The 20,383-nt window shown below is 47.7% G+C and overlaps 1 protein-coding gene and 1 long non-coding RNA gene across 2 annotated transcripts; both read left to right on the forward strand.

The window, feature by feature from the left end:
* Window positions 1–322: 322 nt before the first annotated feature.
* LOC136471994 (uncharacterized) lies at window positions 323–4,465 on the forward strand. Its single transcript, XR_010762191.1, has 3 exons — window positions 323–461; window positions 866–958; window positions 4,272–4,465. It is a non-coding gene; the product is annotated as an uncharacterized lncRNA (long non-coding RNA).
* A 1,164-nt stretch (window positions 4,466–5,629) lies between these two features.
* Window positions 5,630–7,825, forward strand: LOC136471995 (autophagy-related protein 8C). The gene is made up of 6 exons (XM_066469737.1): window positions 5,630–5,784; window positions 5,891–5,989; window positions 6,690–6,745; window positions 6,835–6,887; window positions 7,309–7,427; window positions 7,535–7,825. Exons 2-6 carry the CDS (start codon window positions 5,953–5,955, stop codon window positions 7,627–7,629), a joined length of 360 nt encoding a protein of 119 aa, XP_066325834.1. The 5' UTR covers window positions 5,630–5,784; window positions 5,891–5,952; the 3' UTR covers window positions 7,630–7,825.
* Window positions 7,826–20,383: the final 12,558 nt, after the last annotated feature.

The following is a 20,383-nucleotide window of genomic DNA, read 5'->3' on the forward strand; positions in this document are numbered from 1 at the left end:
TATTAGCTCTCATATTTTGATGTACTAGAGCTAGTTTTTTTAACTAGCTAACAATTAGCACATGTATCAAATTGAAGGTTTTTTCACGTATTTTTGCTATACGGAAAAATATACCAGTGAGTTGTTACATTTTCATTTGGACTGAAATTTCAACGATAAGTAAGTGATGAAAAAAACATAGAAAACGCGAATCCCCTCCTCTCTGTAAACTTTGATCTCGGGCCTGAACTGATACGTGCCGTTGTTCGCTTGTTGGTAACCCGCGTTCTCCAGTTGGGCCGGCAGCCCGCGGCCAGCTCAGGCCCTCGGCCCAGCCACACACTGCTCCTCCTCTTTCCCCCATCTCTCTCCGCTAGGAAAGAGCCTGCTGCTCCGTCTGATCCCTCCTTCCACAAGAAAGACAAACCCTAGTCCCTAGCTCGCGGCTCGCCGGCTCAGCAACCGGAACCCGTCAGCTACCTGTGCGGACGTGATCCCTCGCTCTCCCTCCTTACCTCCCTCTCGATCTCTATTTGTCGCCGCGGTTCCCGACCGGGACGCCTAGCCACGACTGTTTTTTTTAATATTATTTTAGGGGGCTTTCTCTGAGATTACATGTAGATGTTGTACAAGAGGACTGAAAGTGGTCCTGGAATTTGAACCCGTAGTGTATGAGCAGCTTCTTGAACAAAGGGGTTTTCAGTCCGGGAAATTAGAAAAGCTTTGATTGCTGAAATACGGGTCAATATTACAAGTTTTAGCGACTTCCTGACTTGTGGATATGTTTGGTTTCATCTCCAGTAGTTTCCTCGCAGTCCCGCGAATAATCAAGTACTCCATTCCTCGTCCATATTCTGACGGGAACGAAAAACTGCTTTTCTTTCAGATTGTGGAGCTGAGAACACGCTGAAGCCGGGAGATGTGATCCAGTGTCGGGAGTGCGGCCACCGCATCCTCTACAAGAAGCGGACTCGCCGAAGTATGGCCACCTTTACCCCTTCTCTCTTCAATTCCTATGTGACTTGTCTCAAGTGATTGCTTGTGTTTTACCTGTGACTGGTTAGATTCTTTTGGTGTATGTATATAATGGGATACATCCTATACAGCTTCTGATAACTGGCTTGTGCTGTTGTTACGTTTTCCTTGGTATAGTTTGAACTTGTACCATGTGCTTTTGGAAATAGTATAAAGCCGTGTAAAATCTCTTAGCCTGTTATAAGAAGGTGTGGGTGTTAAGTTATTGCTTCCTTTGATCACAAATATAAGGCCATCTAGTTTTTTCCTCAGTGAAACTTTTTTAACTTTTGGCTAGCAATATCTGTATTATCTTAAATTACAAGAATTATACTATATTATAATGTACTTTCCATAATGAATATATTGACATCAATCTACCTTCAATCTATCTGAAATTTTAGACATTGTGATAGTCAAAGTTAAAAAAAATGATTTAGGACAAACCTAGATGGACTTATATTTGTAATTGGAGGAAGTATACCTTTACAGACCACTCTCAAGTAGCTCAAGCACAGTGTCATTGAGTTGTCCTGTGGTTACCTATCCTAACTGAGGCCAGAATTCTTCCCCCTGTGTATCTCTATGTGCTGTACAAAGTAGATATTGCCTATTGAACTTGGAATGGATTATTTTAAAAAAAAATACTTTTATGGTTACAGAATGCCTGTTTGTTTAATTCATTGTTGGTTTTTAACCAAGACCCAGTTTGTTAGTCCACCATTAGGTGACTATTTCTTAGCTAGCTTTGCTGAAATTCTGTGTGTACAAAAGAACTGATTCATGTGGCCTTTTTTATACTACTGTTGAGAATATCACTGTACTGTATTTGTTGACTGAACTAAAACCTGACCATGGAAACCCTTAACATGTTGCACTTCATTAAATTCTCAGGGGAAACATGTTGCCACAAGTAAAACTAGCTTTCACATCCCAATTTCTTTAATTATTTAATCTTGAAGTAGATCCATTCCTATGGTTGTGCTGTTTAGAGCTCTATGTTGCTTAATGACTAGGGTCTTGTCCTCCTAGATAAAAGTTACACTCCTTACATAGTTGTATTTTGACAAGTGGTGGAAGCAGTCTCTACTCACTACTCTCATGATGTTGTTACACTTATTGAATTTTGCTACCTGGTAGTTAGTTATTGTACCCTTTCTAAATATATGGTTATGTTTTTTGTTCATTAGCTGTCAATCATAGTGCTCCGACATCTAAGAATGTAGTCTTCTGTAAAACAGTTTGGTTCTAGAATATTCATGAATCATAATTCACTTTAATGATTCATGTTTGACTGGCAGTCAGTCTCGACTGGTTTATACGCTCTTACATATCTACTGTATTTTTGGTAGTTAGATGATCACGATACGTATGCTTCCTTCCTAGAAGCTGGTTAACACTCCCAGAACGGGATTTTAGGCATTGGTCCATTGATGCTGATGCAAAAGAGCTTTCTTTTTTTGGTTTGCTCGGAGAAATTCCTTAAATATGCTTCTGTACATATGTTTAATTGCATTGTTGTTGCTCCAGTTCCACCTTCATATATGTGTTGGATGTGTTTTTTTAATCTTTTCTCTCTTGAAGTTATTATTATATACAAGATTGAGAATATATAATATGTTTAGGGTGAATATCCATGCCTCCGAACAACCTTAACGACCATGGTAATCTATGAAAATTTTTGGAGGCTTTTACCTGTGTGCCATTATAAAAGTTGGTAATTACCCATAAGCCATTAAAAAAGTTGAGTTCTCACAGGTGCCACTGCTCTAAACTCTTTTGCCCTCTGCGTCACTTTCGTCAGATTTAGCTCTAACGGTGTCAAACTGCGGGTGTGAAAAGTCAAAAATACCCTCAGGTCTAAATATGCAATTAATTTTTTTTGAGCATCTTAACCATCTCAAATTAAAAAACTCAAAACTAGAAAGTTGTAGATCTCGTCGAGATCTACAATATTTATATAAAAATTATCTTCAATTGATTTCGTACAAAAAAAAAAGATTTTTCTAAGATATATTAATCATATCTTTTTTGTACGGAATTAAATGAAGATAATTTTTATACAAAAATTGTAGATATTGTTGAGGTCTACAACTTTCTAGTTTTGAGTTTTTTCATTTGAGCTCATTAAGATGCTCAAAAAAATTAATTGCATATTCAGACCTGGGAGTATTTTTTGACTTTTCACACCCATGGTTTGACACCGTTAGAGCCAAATCTGACGGAAGTGGCATGACGGGCAAAAGAGTTCATAGCAGTGGCACCTGTGAGAACTCAATTTTTTAATAGCTTGTGTGTAATTACCAACTTTTATAATGGCACACAGTTAAAAGTCTCAAATTTTTGGACATTTATGACTGAGCTGTCCAGTGACACTTGCTTCCACCCGTTGCTTCTCTGGAAATGGTCATAATCTGGAAAACTTGTTTCCACAATAAAAGTTTGCCCACTGGACATTGTGTTGAAGAGGATTATGATGTGATGTAAGGGATCGTGCTATCTTTAAAAGACAAAGGGATGGGGCAGGTAGAGGGTATGCAAGTTGTTTTTTTAGTTGAGAGATGAGGCTAAGGCATCACAGGGGGGCCTTGAAGTTGACAAGAAAGTGTGATTGAGGACCAGAAAGTTTAGGGTTGCTACCACAGGACTTCGGGTGAGGCGTAGTAGTTTTTCTAGATGGCGTTTGATTTGCAAAAGTAGCTTGATACTTTGTGTTCTGTTACAGAAGTGTATTGTTTGTTGTGAGCTTACTACATTTTAGCCTATGGTGTTATTATTGGCTTCCTTCGTGCATGTCATTGACTCATTGTTACTGTGATTATGAAAAGGCAACAATCAGATGGTTTATAAGGCATATACATGTCTGTTGAAAGAATGAAGGCATATTTTTCCTTCGTAACACTGAAACCATTTCACACTGAAAATGGTAGCTAAACCAGTTTGATAGTAAGCTCTCACTATGTACTCTAATCAACAAAACATTTATGCATGGTCCATTGTGCTACTAGATACTGTTTTTTTTTTCCAGTTCCTGTTTAAACTGAACAAACCACCCTTTTCTTTAGATCGTTGTAGTCACTTTCCAGTTCCCACTGAAAATGGTGGGTAGCCCAAGTAGAGAATAAGCTCTATTAGTTGCTCTAACTTACAAAGCGTGATTGTTCCATGATACTAGTGGATGCTAGATTTTGCATCGTGGCAGTTTAAAGTGATTTTTTTTTCTGATCCATTGTACTTGTCCTGATCAATAGCGCTCTTCTTTTCTTCTGTGTTGGCAGTTGTTCAGTATGAGGCACGCTGAAGACAAGGGAACAACATTCTAATATCCTATGGTGTTGGTTGTGCATCTAGCAGTGTAACAAGTCTCCTGTCCTGGGAGAATGACTCCTGGGAATCACAATTACAATGTGTGTAACCGTGAACTGAACTTGGTCTGGAAGTGTTGAAACGTTGGAACTGTTGGTGGATTTCAGGGACTTGTGTTCAAGTTGCATGACTGATCCGTCTTGACCTTTGGGATCTAAGGCAGGTCTGAATTTTCTGCGCTTGCGCTGTTAATCAGATGGCTTTGCCATACAGCAGTTACGGCACCTGTGTGGTGTTTTGCCATGTGTCGCGTGTATCACTGTTTACTGATAGATAATAACTTGGAATATGCTTGGATACCCACCATGGCACGAACCGTATCAGCATGGCAAGTCTGTGCCATCCACGATCGTCTTCAAAATCCTCGAGTGGTATTGTGATGTCCAACAAAACAGTGTGGGCCTTTTTTGTGCTCCATGGATGTGATTGTTGCAAGGATTTGTCGAAATAACTCGAAATATTTATCTTACCCCTAATCTATAAATATGTAACATACGGGGATTATACGCTATGAAAAATAGAGAATGTGTTGGAAATCTTGCTCAGACTTGCCCGGTTAGTTTTTAGGCCTACTAGGAAACTACCCTACCCAAGCCCATAGTTAAAGCGGGTCTGCTTTTACCAGCCCAGCTGCGTCATGTGAACCCTAGTTCCTAGCCCGATACGCTCATATCTAATATCCCCTCCTAGATTATAAGTTATTTTACCTTTCTTACCTGTTCAAAGCATCTCAAGTTTGACTAAATTTATATAATAAATTAATAATATTTATAATATTAAATAAGTATAATTGAATTATTTATTAATTGTATTTTTATAGTATACTATGTAATGTTATAAGTCTTTGTAATTCTTTCTATAATTTTAGTTAAAGTTGTGATGCTTTGACTCTCTAAGAAAATTGAAACAATTTATTATAATTTAGGAAGGAGGGAGTACATGTGATATTAATAATAAGCATTTCTACATACTAATCTTATTTTTTTTGAAACATACTAATCTCAAATTTGTGTCACATGGAGTAGTACTCTATGGAACTTCGATGAAGGTCCTAGCTTTGACAGTGGAATCCAATGCAATGCAAGCACCCAACCGATAAACGTCGGGGACACGGAAGACGACGGTTTATTTAACCTTTTTGTTTAAAAAATATAAAAAAAATTGAATAAAAAAAACGTAAGCTTGGTTTATTTGCTTGGTGGGACACGCAAAGCCAAGCGCCAAGTGGCGGACTTATCCAGTCCAATCCAACGCAAGTCTCCTCCTCCCACGTCTCTCTCCCCGTGGGAAGGGGGCAAAAGCGACGTACGTTAGCGCTTGCGTGCGCGTAGCATTTAACCAAGCAACTCCCCAATCCCCACTCCGCCGGCAATCCCACACATCCAATCAGCCGCCGCTCCAGCCTTCCATCCATCAATCCATCCGGTGAGCGCCCGCCGCCCTCAATCGATTCGATTGGGTTGGATTCCCCCCCACTTTCCCCGCGCCTCCTCGTCTCCCTGACCCGGCCCGATTTTTTCTGTTTCATCAGGTCTCTGCTCTCTGTTCCGCGTGCGCGTGCGATCGAGGCGACGAAGAGCAGGAGGAGGAGCGATGGCGAGGAGCTCGTTCAAGCTGGAGCACCCCCTCGGTTCGTTCCTCCGGTCCCCGATCCCCTCCTCATCCGGGGGAGGTTCACCAGTTGTTGTTACTCGTGCTAGGGTCTCGGTTGTTTGGCTGGTACTGGTAGACGCTGCCGCGTGCGGACCCATCCGTCAATCGATTCGTTGAGTTGCGTAGGTTTAATCGAAACTTTGTAGGGGTGTTCGTCTGTGCTACCGTGTCACGGTTTCGCGATCCTGTGGTGGTTAGATTAGACAGATGTGTTTTTTTTTGGTTTTGTGGTCCTACGGATAGGTAGGTCTGCAGCTTTGCCCTGTAGGCTGGACTGTTGGAACTTGATGATGGTTGCAGTTTGCGGTGTTGACTCGGATCAAATCTCTGCTTGTAGCAGCCTAACATGATCCGGCAGAGTTCATACCAACCCCAGCAACTAGTAAATTCCAACATCTGCATTTGCTTCTCTTAATTGCTATTTTCTCTGAAGTCTGAACCCGTCCTCAAGTTGTAACTCCCCAGGTTCCATCTACCTGTAATTTGATAAGGTTTAGGTTGTACCTACATCCACGGAATGGTTGGTCTGTTCCTTGTGCATGTCTTTTACCATTGTCTGGTTCTTATTCACCGTCTGCTGGTCTCATGTAGATTTTTCAGTTTTCCTTTTATATACATCTGTATCCTTTCGTCTTAGAATGACTGAATTCTCATTAGGCATGTTTTTTATGTCGCAGAAAGGAGGCAAGCTGAGGCTAACCGCATCAGGGAGAAGTACCCTGATAGAATCCCTGTAAGCCTTAAGTAATTTTTTTCCCATGTCCTCTGATTATTTCCATGATAGCTTTTGTTCTCATTCAAATTGGCTTTCTTGTAATGTAGGTCATTGTTGAGAAGGCCGAGAGGAGTGACATCCCAGACATTGACAAGAAAAAGTCAGTTCTTAACCATTTCAAGATTATTTTCATTGCATTTCCCTTCTCTTTTTTTTTTAATAGCTGTCCTGACATTACTTTTTTTTTTTGTATTGTACTTCTGAAAGTAGTCTTAGCAATTGTTGTCATTGATTTTGTCAAACACTTGATAATGCAAAACTGTTGGCTGTGGGCATTATCCTTGTGCCAATCATGCCTTTAAAGTATTTTTATGTCTTGTGTAGTAAGTCCCAGACACTTAACAGCGTCCCAGTCAAGAGTCTGTTTCTTCTACAAGTTGCCATCTACAAATTGATTGCTGACTCCATTAGCATATTCTTTGCTTGTATCATCTTCCTGCATTAATTAATTCAGAATAAAGTCTTGTTTATCCGTACAAGCCAACTACCAGCTACTCCAATTTTTATGCTATTGCTTGCAGGTACCTTGTTCCTGCCGACCTCACAGTTGGACAGTTTGTGTATGTGGTACGGAAGCGCATCAAGCTCAGCGCTGAGAAGGCTATCTTCATCTTCGTGAAGAACACCCTCCCACCAACAGGTACCCAAGAGTGTTTCCTCTGTTGCCATACCACTGGGGGGAAAATAAAACAAAACCTACCACGGTGCCCACGCTAACATTGTTGCTGTCACTTTTGGACCCTGCAGCTGCTCTGATGTCCGCCATCTACGAGGAGAACAAGGACGAGGACGGCTTCCTCTACATGACCTACAGCGGCGAGAACACCTTCGGGCTGCTCTGAGTGGCAGCGCCACGATGGATCGACATTGGAAAATGCCTCCTGTAAATATAGGCATCTCAAGAACCTGTGTACATAAATCTCAAGAATCTGTGCATCAAGCAACTCTTGTCTGTCGAAAACATTGAAGCATACTACAATGCTAAACACATTTTAAGTAATACTCAGCTCTGGGTTGCTTCAGAAATTCTGCTAAAAACCTGCTGTGTCCTCTCCTCCGTGAGCTTATCGATGTGACAGAGTAACATGAGCGTGCCAGCGGTGGTTCCACCCATGTGGGTAAATGTTGCTGTTACGTTTCGTTCATTAACTGCCCCCCGTGCCGGTGGCACCTACTGGGTGACGGTGGTTTAATCCACCGGCATGCCGGCTGCACTGACCTACCGATGGCGGCGAAGGGCACCGGCATGCATGCAGCCGGTGGCGGTGGAACCGCACCGCACCGCAGGCCGGAGAACCTGGACTCTGGCAGGAAGGATGGATGAAACCCGTGTGCAGCAGCAGGCGAGGTGGTGCAGGATGCAGGAAGACCAGCTTGTGTTTGGGCACTGTATCTTATCATTGTAGTAGATATAAAGCTAGAACTTGGAAGTCATGCAGTGCTGTTAGGTGCCGGACGAGCGAATCTTGGTTCTGCAACAGTGCACACGGTGTGAGTTGGCGAGGGTGAATCGATGCACCTAAACTTGTGCATAAGACTGTCTCCAACGACACAACCTAAACGTAAAATAGGTCGTTCACAGTGTTTTGGGTATCAAAAACATACTCTAACAGATGACTCAAACACGGAACGCATTTTGCGTTCAAACCGCAACGAAACGCAAATAAGCGTCTCCACTGAGAGACGACGCAAATCTCCGAAGGTGCCGCTCGCGGTGGGGACGGAGCCGGCTCGCGCGGCACCCCCTCCCGGCAGCAGCAGCAGCCGGCGCAGCACCACCGGCGGCCCCTCCCCTTTCTCCTGTCTCCGCTCCTCCCTCGCATCTCTCTCCCTCTCTCTGCCTTCCCTCCATTTCTCTCCCTTCCCTCCCGAAGCGGCGACGCGGCGGTGCCTGTGCCTGCTACGGCCGGCCCCCGGCGGCCCCCCCTCCCTTCCTCTCACCCCCCGCGCCTGCTTTGCTTTGCGTCTGGATTGGCCTGCCCCTGCTAGATTCAGGTACCTGCTGAAGCTCCGGTTGTTGACGCATTTACTTCGGTTTGCCTGAGGTCCTTGTCTTATCCTTCTTTCCGCATTTGAGCTCGATTCGATTGATGCTTCCTCGGTTGGTTTCTTGAGTGCAGCGATTCAGGAAAAAGCTCTTCTTTTTCACAGTATACTGGATTGGTTTTGGGCTCTGTATGCAGACGAGCTATTCGCGCGAAGGGGCTGCACGCCTCGCCGGATCTCGCGCCGGAGCTCGCAGCTCGGTGGCCGGCCGCGGGGAAGACGAAGACGGAGGAAACTAGGAGTCTTTTTTGGGTTCGTTGTTGGAGATGGAAGATTTGGGGTGCGTGACTCTTTCTCTGTACATGACTCAAATCTTGAAATAGGTCTTGTGTTTGCGTTCTCATGGTTGGAGATAGTCTAAGGCAGCATTATTTTTGGTTTGAGGAATTTCCTTGCTATAATAGATGATAGGAGTACGATGCATCATCTATCATCATACATTCATCTCGCCTGAACATCAGTTTGATATGATAAGATGACTCCGTCCCTAGTACTTAGACTAATTACGTGTCTTCGTCATCAAATCAAATCAAATAAAAAAGGAGGCGTTACTTCGGCCTTGTTTAGTTGACAAATTTTTTTTAGAAAACAGTACTGTAGTACTTTCGTTGTTATTTGGTAATTAGTGTCCAATCATAGTCTAATTAGACTTAAAAGATTCGTCTCGTGAATTTCGTCTAAACTGTGTAATTAGTTTTATTTTTATTTATATCGAATGCTTCATGCATACGTCCAAAGATTCGATGTGACGGAAAATCTTGAAAAATTTTACAAAATTTTGGGAACGGCACTCCATCTGTCGAAAGTCGAAACAAACAAAAGTACTGTATCAGGGTAGATGTCTAGATGACAGATCACCACCATCTGTCGAAAGTCGAAACAAACAAAAGTACTGTATCAGGGTAGATGTCTAGATGACAGATCACCTCATTCCTCATACATCTACTGTCTGAGAGTGTACTCCTGGTGGACACTGTCTAGAGCGAGCGACTCGTCCGTGGTTTTTCGCAGCAGGTACGGTGGCCAGGATCTGAGAAAGCAGAGGAGCCACCCGCACAGGCACAGAGAAGGTAGCGGCAAACATCCGCCGTGCTGTGCGCCTGCGCCTGCGCCTGCACCCTGCAGGCTGCCTGAGACGAGCACTGCTCTACTAGCTCTGCCGCCCTCCAGATTCGCGCGCTGCGCTGCCCTCCGACTCCGACCCTCCCTGCCTGGACATGCATGCATCTCACTCTCACCACTCTCTCTATCCTCCTTCAATAAATAAATCCATAAATAAATACCCCAACCTCCCCGTCGCCAACGCCAACTCGCTGCCTCGTCCATTAATGCCCTCATCGCCGTCGCCGGCAGGCACTGCATTTCCCGGCTGCTGGCCTGCTTCTTCTTCTTCTTCTTCTTCTTCATGCTTCGCCATCGTGCTGCGAAGGAGGAGCCGCCGCTCCATCCATCATCCATGCATGTCCATGGAGCTTCCTGCCCGCCTCTACCCTCTAGTACATATGCGATCGATCCAGCAGGTGGCCAGGTGGGTAGCTAAGCTAATATATCGATCCTCGTGCATGCGGTGCAATGCAATGGCCGCGACGGGGTATTGGCGCGGTTCAATTCGAGAGCTCGAGCCCTAGATCGAGGCCAGCGGGGGGGCTCTGCCCTCTGATTGAGCCGTGCCAATATCACGTCCCGCTCGCCTCACCGCTTCTGTTAGTTTCGGTGGGTGTTTGATCCAGGGATTAAAGTTAAGTAGATGTCACATCGGGTATTTAGATACTAATTAGAAAGACTAAACATGAGTCTAATTAGACTTAATAGATTCGTCTCGTAAATTAGTCTCAATCTATACAATTAGTTTTGTAATTAGTCTACGTTTAATACTCAAAATTAGTGTCAAACATCCGATGTGACAAGGACTAAATTTTAGGAGGGGAACCAACATCAGTGAAGATGTCGGGCCACAGTGATGAGCTAATCAATTTTTTTTATCAAAAGTGAGCTAATTAATTTGCTTCATTCCAACGCATTTTTGCTCCTGCATATATAGAATGCATGTACCAGATTATATACTCTTTTATTTCATCGCAGTATAAACTATACTCCTTGTTCTATACTATATTCTCACCTAGTTTCCTCTTTTTATGATGAGTTGTTACAGTCAATATGAATGAATGCATGCATGGAATGAGAATGAATGTGTTTACTGATGATGATCTGCCCATGATTGAATCTGCTACACTACACGATATAGCTTCACACACCTGCGCCTCCACAGCTCACCAGTTAATTTGGGTTACCACTTTGGTTTGTCCCTGTTTTCCATCCTCTACAATAGTGCAGAATAACTAGCTAGGAGTGCTGCATTCATTACTACACTAGAATAAATTAACCTCAAGATATGCTATTCACGATGATAAATGTCATCAGTAGCGATTGTTTATTTACTAGTAGCAACTATTAATTAAAAAAACTAAAGTCTACTCGGCCACTTTTCTAAGTGATTCCTGTACGTACAAATGTAGGACCATTAAATTTAAAATTGCAATGGAGTCCTTGTTCAGGTAAAGCAGGGAGAAGAGAGAGAGAGAGAAGGCCGAAAGGAATCCAAGTCAAGATCTGTGAAGCTTTTTTGCTCGGTACAGAAAATAGCCCGTGATGTGCCACGCTATGCCCGTGTCGAGGTCAATTCAGGGAACCTTTTCGAAGAAACAAATGAATGGTCACGATGCCATGTCTGAAAACCAGCAAAGAAAAGCTGATCATAAAACGTTCGTGCGGGGGCAACTGATGGACATTGCAAAGCTTTGTGTGTTTGTGCAATTGGAGTTATCACAGAGAGAGCATCCAAAAAGGACAGTTTTGATAAGCTCGATCTCACGCATGTCCCTCCTTTTCCATGACCTCCCATTTCAATCTCATCCTAATAATGATCAATGGAAAGTCCTTATACATGGTGATGGACATGTTTGGGTCACCTGGACGTTGTAGTCCAACTAAAGTGTAGACGACTAAAATGTAGTCCTGTATGTACTGTTTGGATACATGGACTACCGAAAGGGACCAACAACTAGTTAGACTACACTAAAAATATTAATCCACCCGTTCCTATGGTCTAAGGCTAAACGTTACCTGAAAATTGTTGTTGCTATTTGTATGCTTTCTTTCTCTACCTCGATAATTGCAATGAAATATATATTTCCCCCTAACCCAGTAACCCTGACTCCCTGATTTTGAAATATAACAGCACTATGGGGCGCCAGTTAACGATCTTTTTTGCAATGCCGGCCAATGAAATCCTTGGGCCATGATATATTTTATATCACTGGTAAGTCTCGGTAAAAGTTTCACTGCACAATTTGCGTAAAAAAAAAAAAGCTTCACTACACCATGTGTGAATATTTCCTTTTGGGTCAAGACTAGTATCTGTCAGAAAGTACAGGCACATTGGCCCTTGGCGACCATGGAATGATGCAGAATCTTGCAGGAAAACTGGAGCCAAACAAAAGCAACAACAGCTTAACAGTTAATGCTACGTTCGTTTGGCTTATAAGTCGTATTTTCAACAAACAAACAGTATTTTTCTCTCACAACAAATCAACGAACAGGGCAAACAACATGACCAAAAGGCGCTTGTACAACAGCAACACCTCTCTTGCTCCCATTCCTTCTCCAGGCTTTCAGTGGTCACTCACCTGGGACTGGGAGGGTATAGCATAACTTGGGATGAAAATGGTACGGATATTTTCCGACCGTATTCGAAACCGAATCCGTTTAGAGGGGTTGAGATCTGTCCGTATCCGAGTCCGGATATCCAACATCCGATACCGTATCCGTATCCGAATACTCAAATCGCATATTTATGATGTCGATATCCAATCGTATCATATCCGACATAGTTAACACTATCCGTATTCGAATCTAAATCCGGACAGAAATATAAAAACAAATGTAATATCTGTGATATCCGCCCGTATCCGATTCGTTTTCGTCCCTAAGCATAACCGACAATAGCGATCGCGCTGCTGGTTCCTGTTGCTTTTGAAGCGCTCACAGTGGCATCCATCAGAGGTCATGTGCAAAGCCCCCTGCAATTCTTCGCCAGCTGCAGCAGCAGCAGCCAGCATGTAGTACATACGAGAACCCACGTAGGTCTTGTTTAGTTCCAAAAAGTTTTCTAAAAAAATGCTCTAGTAAAATTTTATAATATGTGTATAGAGCATTAAATATAGACGAAAAAAAATTAATTGTACAGTTTGATCAGAAATCGTAAAACGAACGTTTTGAGCCTAATTAGTCCATGATTGAATACTAATTGTCAAATAAAAACGAAAGTGCTACAGTAGCCAAATTCTCAAATTTCGCCCAACTAAACAAGGCCATAGCCTGAAGCGAGAATCTACTGCTTGGTTGCGGATGAAATTCTTTTTTTTCTCGAACACGCAAAAGATCTACGTATTATTGTATTAAGAAGAAGAGTTTAAATAAAATATACAACGCGCTTCTATCAAGCGCCGAAGGAGGTCGACCTAACACAGCCAAAGCTGGACCATCCTAGCGAAAGACATCATGTTTCGATATTACACAAAAGGAAACAACCAATATCGACGCAGCTTTGTGGCTTAGGTGGCCTTGCGTCTTCACGGCTGCCTGGACGGTGCCTTTCCAACGGCCGGGAAGAGCTTGTCCAGCGCCTCGGCTTCGGACGCAGTCAGATTGCAGTCGAATAGCCTATGAAAGGCCTCCAACTCCGAAGCGGATGGTGCAGATGAATCCCTGGTGTAGCCCATATGCTGCATGATCAGCACCTTACCTCGCTTGGAAGCTGGCACTCAGGAGAGGCTCTGAGCCGCCAACCGCCTGCTCCCGCCACGGCAGTACCGGCTTAGCAAGAGGTTGTTTGGGAGGCTCGCGAATCAGCGGAGAGTCCCTCTAACGCATGACATTGTTGATGAAGCTGTCGAGGCATCGTTTGGCGGAGTCGTCGTTGTCCACAGCCTGGTGGGTAACCCCAGGTGGTGAACTGGAAGGGCCATCCACCGTGAGGTTGACCGCGCGTGTTTTTGGTGAGTCCACTGCCCACTGAATGGAGCGTGGGGGTGGTGTCCAAGCACACAGGAGGCTGCCGCATCCTCCAGCTAGGGGGCCGCCACCGTCGGTGCCTCATCCGGAAGCTGTAGGGTCGCCGAAGTTGACGGGAGGTGCTCAAGGGAAGGCCACGTGACGATCTGACTGTCGACGAGCGAGGCTGCGAACTCCTCAACCATCGGGTCCTCCGAGATGTCACGATCCTGCGTGGCGCCCGAGTACAACGTGAGCGTCAACGGGTCGGGTTCAACCATGCCCGTCGCGTTGGTCAGCCCACCGTGCCTTGCCTCAGTTCCAGCAGCGACCGAGGTAAAGTCCGATGCCGTTTGGGTGGCCCTTGTTGACCGCTCGTGACTGTCGGTGGCGACACTCATTGTCGCAGCGGTGTCATCCCCCTTCAGTCGGCGCCGATGCCTCCGCCGTCTGTGCCCACTGCTGTCGCTGCTGCACCCGGCACAGCCCTAGCCGCGCTCGACGTGTCACCCTGAGTACGCGGCCGGTTGCCCAAGATACGCTTCCGGATAGGGCGTCGTTGCCAGCCTTCTGGGGCACCAACTGTGCCGAAGCCAGAACGAGGCACCTTCTGCCGCTGCTTACAGTCCCGCGCGAAAGTGTTGGAACCCCTTGCATTAGAGGCAGCGTGGAGGCAGCCTGCAGGTTGCCACCCTGTGCGCGGTGGAGAGACAGTTGAAGCACTTCCTGCGTAGATCCGCCGGATAGCGGGTAGGGGGCCGCTGGTTCGCCGATGCAGTGCGGGCGAGGCGTGCCCCTCTGACACCGCTTAACGACCCCGGCGACAAGACCTCACGCCAGCCATTGGCGTCTGGAGCGAAGATGCGCTGGCGGGCGGAGCCCCCTCCGCGACGTCCGAGGCGTTGTCGGGCGGGGTCACGGCCATCCACAGGCCGAGCAAGCAGGTTGTGCACCAACTGGGGGCGAGGCCGTGGCCGGCGAGTCCTGCAGTTGCGCCGTCCATGCACAACACCAGCAGCAGCATTGTTGTGCGCACCTCCTGCGATGTTGGCTGGTCGAGCCCTCTCAGCCAGGGGCGCTTGCCCCGCTCAGCAGCAGCGTTGCCGCGAGTGAGGCACGGCTTGGCACGCTCCAGCAAAGGCAACGTCCGGAGTTGCGACCCTTGGCTGACTACGTCGAGGTAGGAGGTTGGGGAGGTGACCGGTGACCTCTCTGCATCAGAGTCGTCAAGGTCCTCATCCGCCCAACGACGAGCCTTGGAATGCCCCATCGATCCGTCCCTAGGGTGAAAGGGGAGGCGAGGGGGGACAGAGAGGATGACGGGCTGGGCGTGGAGGGGTGCACAAGGAAGATGTCGAGACCCGATGCCGGATCAGTCCGCTGTGGCAAATAGGGCGCCGAGGCGTCCTCGTCATCTGAGACGTCCTCGACGAGAACCAGCGACTCATCCTCCACCAACCGCGATTCAGGCTCGGCGGCGGTGGGGGCCATGCCAGAGATGGCTCCCCCGTAGGGCTATGGGGAGCTCGTGTCGACGGTGACCGTCCCCAGCGGCGGAGGGGGCATGGGTGGCGCCGTCAACTCTATAGAGGAAGGAGCGGGCTCCACAGGCGATGTTGGCAGCGACGTGGCCTCCCTGCGAACGGCCGAGGTGCCCGCACCCGGCCTAGCGGCCTCAACGTGTTTGCCGGTCGCGGCGGTGATGGCCACGGCAGCGACAGCCTCCAGCGGCGTCGAAAGGGGCGGAATGGGTGAGGTGACGCCGGATTGGGGCCCCTGGCGAGGCTGCGTGGAGCCTGTGGGCTCGACACCGGCGGGGGAACCCGTTTGGGCCGGCACGGCATCCGGTGCAGGTGGCGGATCCTCCGCGCACTGCCTTAGGGAGGCCGCGGCTGGCTCCAACGGTGGATGGGGCAGTGGGGCATCGGTGGATGAAGTTCCCGCGGTGGCGGCGACCGCCCCATGTGGCCATGAGACGCCTGTCGGGGACCTAATACCGAGGTACCTAATGAGGTGGAACTAATGACCATCGAACGTTGACACTTTCGTTCAAACGAGAACGCTACTGCGTTTCTTGTCCGAACGACGGAAGACTGGCTCCGCCTTGCCCGACCCCCGTGGGCTGGCTCCGCCTCACCCGACCCCCGAGGGCTAGGCTCCACCTCGCCCGACGTCTGGGGGCTGGCTCCGCCTCGTCCAACGTCTGAGGGCTGGCTCCACCTTGCCCGATGGCCGAGGACAGGCTTCGCCTCGCCCGACGAGTACACCCTGCGCCTTCATAATGATGAGCACAGGGTACGACATGACATTCAAGTCAAACACAGCACCAAGGACCATGCCCTGCACCGCGGCAGGGAAGTACCGCTAGGGTACGACGAGATGTGCGATTTAGACCATTTCGGGCATGGCAGAGTCTGAATAGTGTTGTAGGCGCCGCCTTCAGCCCTCGGATACGGAACCTGACATAGACATACGACAACCACTATGGTCCAAGAAGAGACGCGCGCCCTCTACAGTGACGACCGTACAGTCACCGCGCCGTCTGCTCCCCACAGGGCTACAGGTCAACACCCTTGTCCGACACGCCGCCCGGAGGGGCGGGACGGGACGTGACCACTTGCTGATCCGGTAAGGGCATGGCGTCGTCAGCACACAGGCATCCGGCGAACGTGCCAATCCCTGACACCGTCTGGCCGTGTCAGCGAGGCTGGCTCAGCGGAAAAGGAGGACCCAACACCTTCAGAGGGGCTTCTTGGCCTCTGGTTTTTCTCTTTTCTCCCATCTGTAACCCCTGCTCCCCCTTTAGTCTATAAAAGGGAGGGTAGCCCCCCCCCCCACTAAGGGGATCGACTCTCGACGGACAAGCTCATAGAGAGATCAAAGAACACACATCACCCACAGCTGAGCAGCGACCAAGCTCTCGGCGACCTTTCGACCAATCCATCAGAGACTTGGGACTCGTCCCTCTCTCGACCATTTGTACCCCCTACTACGAACCATTTTCGGTACTAATAACACGAGTAGCAGCAGATTGAACGTAGGGACGTTCAGCCCAAACCAGTATAAACCTCGTGTCCTTTAGTGCATCATCTGGGCCTAACGCGTATCAATTATAAATTTATTAGCCGATGTTTGTTCGAAACATCGACAACGCCGGTGGAGCAGCCCGACACGGATGGCGGCCGCCGCCGCCCGGTGCACTCGAGCGCACCTACGCATGGGCGAGGAGAGGATGGTGGCGCAGCCGTGGAGGCAAGCTCCGGCTCAGCCGACGTCGAGGAGGGGGCGGCCGTCATGGTCGGCGCCTGCCCGAGCGGCGAGGGCGCGGCTGGCCCGCCATGGCCGGCTGCCGCGCGCGGAGGGTGAAGGACTGGTGTGGACAAAGGTAGGGGGCTGGTGGGGGAGGGGGAGGGGGCCGCCGGCGGTGACAGCGACACCAGGGTGAAACCCTAACGGGCCGCTAGGCCCATCCAACAGGTGCTCCGGATGAAATTCCTTTGTATCATCGGTTCAATCATGCCTGAATGATAAGACTTGCGGTGGTCGTCAGGCATCTGAACGCGTGTTTAGTTGGGTGAATTTGGGAATTTGGGCTACTGTAGCACTTTCGTTTTTATTTGGCAATTAATGTTCAATCGTAATTTCCAACCAAACTGTGCAATTAGTTGTTTTTTTCGTATACATTTAATGCTCCATGTACGTATCGCAAAATTCGATGCGATGGATACTGTAGTACTTTTTGGGACTTTGGGGTTGTAACTAAACACGCTCTCCCAGGCGTTGGTTCCGACGACGAACAGCAACGCGCCAACTGGGACGGCGGCAGCATCCAACTTTGTGCATGAACGGGGACAAGCTGCCAGATATTGGGTGGGGCGATAGGTCAGTTGGTGTGTCTGCTCGTGGTAGTGCCCACCGGCCGCGGTTCGAACCCCGGCCTCGCACTGGGAACGAGCGAATCGCTCTCCCAGCGTATTTCCGTTCAAATGAATGGGAATGGGGATCTCCCCGGTTATTAAAAAAAAAAAAAGCTAGGGATGCCGAGGCGTTGTCGTCAGCCGTCACCTCGGGCGGGCTAGGCAGGCTTGCCAGGGAATCTACGTGATCCAACAGAACCTGCGATGTGAAAGACAAGTGTGAGCTGAGCGCGCGTTTAGGGCGTGTTTGCTCACCTGTCTCTGCCCGGCATGGCCGGCTGGCCTGGTCGTGGCCAGCCTAGGCCCGGCTGACATGGTGCAAGCACTCTTGTTTGCTCCATTGAATCAAATGAGCCAGGCCAAACAGGGATTGTGTTTGTTTCCCTGTACCACGTGTTATGCTCACCTTGCATCCAAGAAGTGGTAGCATTACCACACAGTCCTTCCCTTCTCTATCCTTGTAGTCATTTCATCGAACACACTGCGGGTCTGCTTGGACGAGGCAGAGCGGCGGCCACGAGCTCCGACACCCAGGTCCTCCTTGCCGGCCGCGCGCTCAGGTCCTCCTTACCGGCCTCGCGGTTGAGGACGACGAGCAGCACCGCGTCGTGGAGCCGCTCGAATTGGTTCGTGTCCTTGGCCCCATCGCATGGCATTGGCATCCCACCACCTCCTCCAGCTGCTGCTGCTGCCGCGGCGCCGCCGAGGAGTCCGCGTCGAGGTACTCCGGGGAGGCCGTGAGGACGGCGGCACAGAAGAGGAGGTGTGTGGTGGGGCGGTGGGCACGTCACCGGCAGGCGAAAGGAGGAAGCCACGCGACGGTGAAGGAGAAGCGAACGGAGAAGAGAGGAGGTGAGGCCGGGAGGTGACGAGCTCGCGCACCGTGTGCTCCGTCTCGCTCCGCCGAGCCGGGCCGCCAAGAAACGAACCCCCTGGTCGTTTCCTGGGAGCCAGGCTGCAGGCTGCTTTGAGCAGCGTGCGAGCCAGGCCAGGGAGCGGGCCACGGACGGCAAACACGGGCCGCTGCAGCTGGGGAGCGCGAGCCACCGTCCGGGCCAAGGTCGCAAACGCGCCCTTAGTTTCTGGAAGTTGGAATTTGAGGCTACTATAGCACTTTCGTTTTTATTTGACAATTAGTGTTCAAACATAGACTAATTAGGCTCAAAACGTTCGTCTCGCAATTTCCCACCAAACTGTGCAATTAGTTTTTTTTCCGTCTATATTTAATGCTCCATGCACGGGCCGCAAAAATTCGATGTGATGGCTACTGTAGCACTTTTTTAGGATTTTGGGTTGAAACTAAACAAGGGCTGAGCTGCACGGCCAGCACCCACTTCAAAAGTGTGCAGTGTGTGTTTTTTTGTGGCTCCTATCTTGTGTAATGTAAGCCAAGGATCACAGAAAATGCTCTCCAGTCTCCATAAAGAGGTAAATTTTCTTTCACCAGTTATGCCTTCAAACTCAGTGTTAAAATTAACATGATTATTACTTAAACTAAATCGCATTTTTCGAATGAAAATTTCCAGTGAAGAAGCTACTGAACCTTGTGCTATTGCCATACTAATCTGTTTCTTCTGTTCCATTAACCACCAGTGGTAACTGTTTGTAAACGGTAATTCTCATAAAATGCTCAGTTGATACCTTGTAACATGTTTAATGTTTTTAACTGTATGTTACACCACAAAAGGTTGCAGTCCTCATATGTAGAGAAGGGTCTAAGTGTCACTTATGTCAGCAGTCAGCTGTTGTGAAACCATGAAAGCTCTTCACTACGCAACTCAGATCCAACCGATAAGCCAAGGAATGCATTTCTAGTACTGACTTTCAGGGGCATACCGTTTTTTTTAATCTAGATTTGTAGCTATTATTAATCAAGCATAACATATCAAGGGGAGATTTATCATCAGGTAATTTAGCGATAATCCAGGAACAGTTACGGCGGCAAATGGAGGAGAATGGACTTGTGATCCACCATTAAAATCACAGAAAGGATACTTCATCCATAGCCCTCTGTGGGTTTTCATTTTTCACAGGAGCTTACTTTTCTTACTCCTGGTGGACTTCTGGAAACAGAGAACTGTTGCTGTTGGTCCAGTATCAATGAACCTTAAACTGGCTAGTGTTTTCCGAAACAACACCCTACCCCCATGTCCACTGTAGCCTGGGTATAACAAACTCATGAACTGACCCATCAATTTGATTTTTTTTTCCAGCACCGTCCACGAATCATAGAGAATTGGTTGGGTTTCATCATTCAGTTCAGATGGTACACGTGCTGCGATGTGAAAAATGTTGCAGACTGTGCTGTTCAAAAGTTACTCCAGTTTTTCAACAGCAGAACATACAACATGCATTAGTAAGAACTAGAAAGCATATGCACAAGTATATAGATAGAAGTTAAATGTGTTCAAACAAGGATTGCGCGTTCATGATCATCAGACAAACGCATAAACAATAAATTTTCTCAATGCATCGAGACTACAATTCTGTATGCAAGTGTGAATGTGTGGCACAACAGAAAAGAGACTTTCTACTATCATCATGAAGCCTAGATTTATTTCAATAACCATTTGGAAAACCA

Source organism: Miscanthus floridulus, chromosome 8, assembly GCF_019320115.1.
Source record: "Miscanthus floridulus cultivar M001 chromosome 8, ASM1932011v1, whole genome shotgun sequence".
Classification (NCBI taxonomy): Eukaryota; Viridiplantae; Streptophyta; class Magnoliopsida; order Poales; family Poaceae; genus Miscanthus; species Miscanthus floridulus.

Excerpts from the sequence above, each read along its gene's own strand:
- LOC136471995 (XM_066469737.1), top strand. The coding sequence starts at position 5,953 with ATGGCGAGGAGCTCGTTCAAGCTGGAGCACCCCCTCG. Across the intron at positions 6,888-7,308 it reads CCAGACATTGACAAGAAAAA|GTACCTTGTTCCTGCCGACC; the intron begins GTCAGTTCTTAA and ends TATTGCTTGCAG. Across the intron at positions 7,428-7,534 it reads GAACACCCTCCCACCAACAG|CTGCTCTGATGTCCGCCATC; the intron begins GTACCCAAGAGT and ends TGGACCCTGCAG.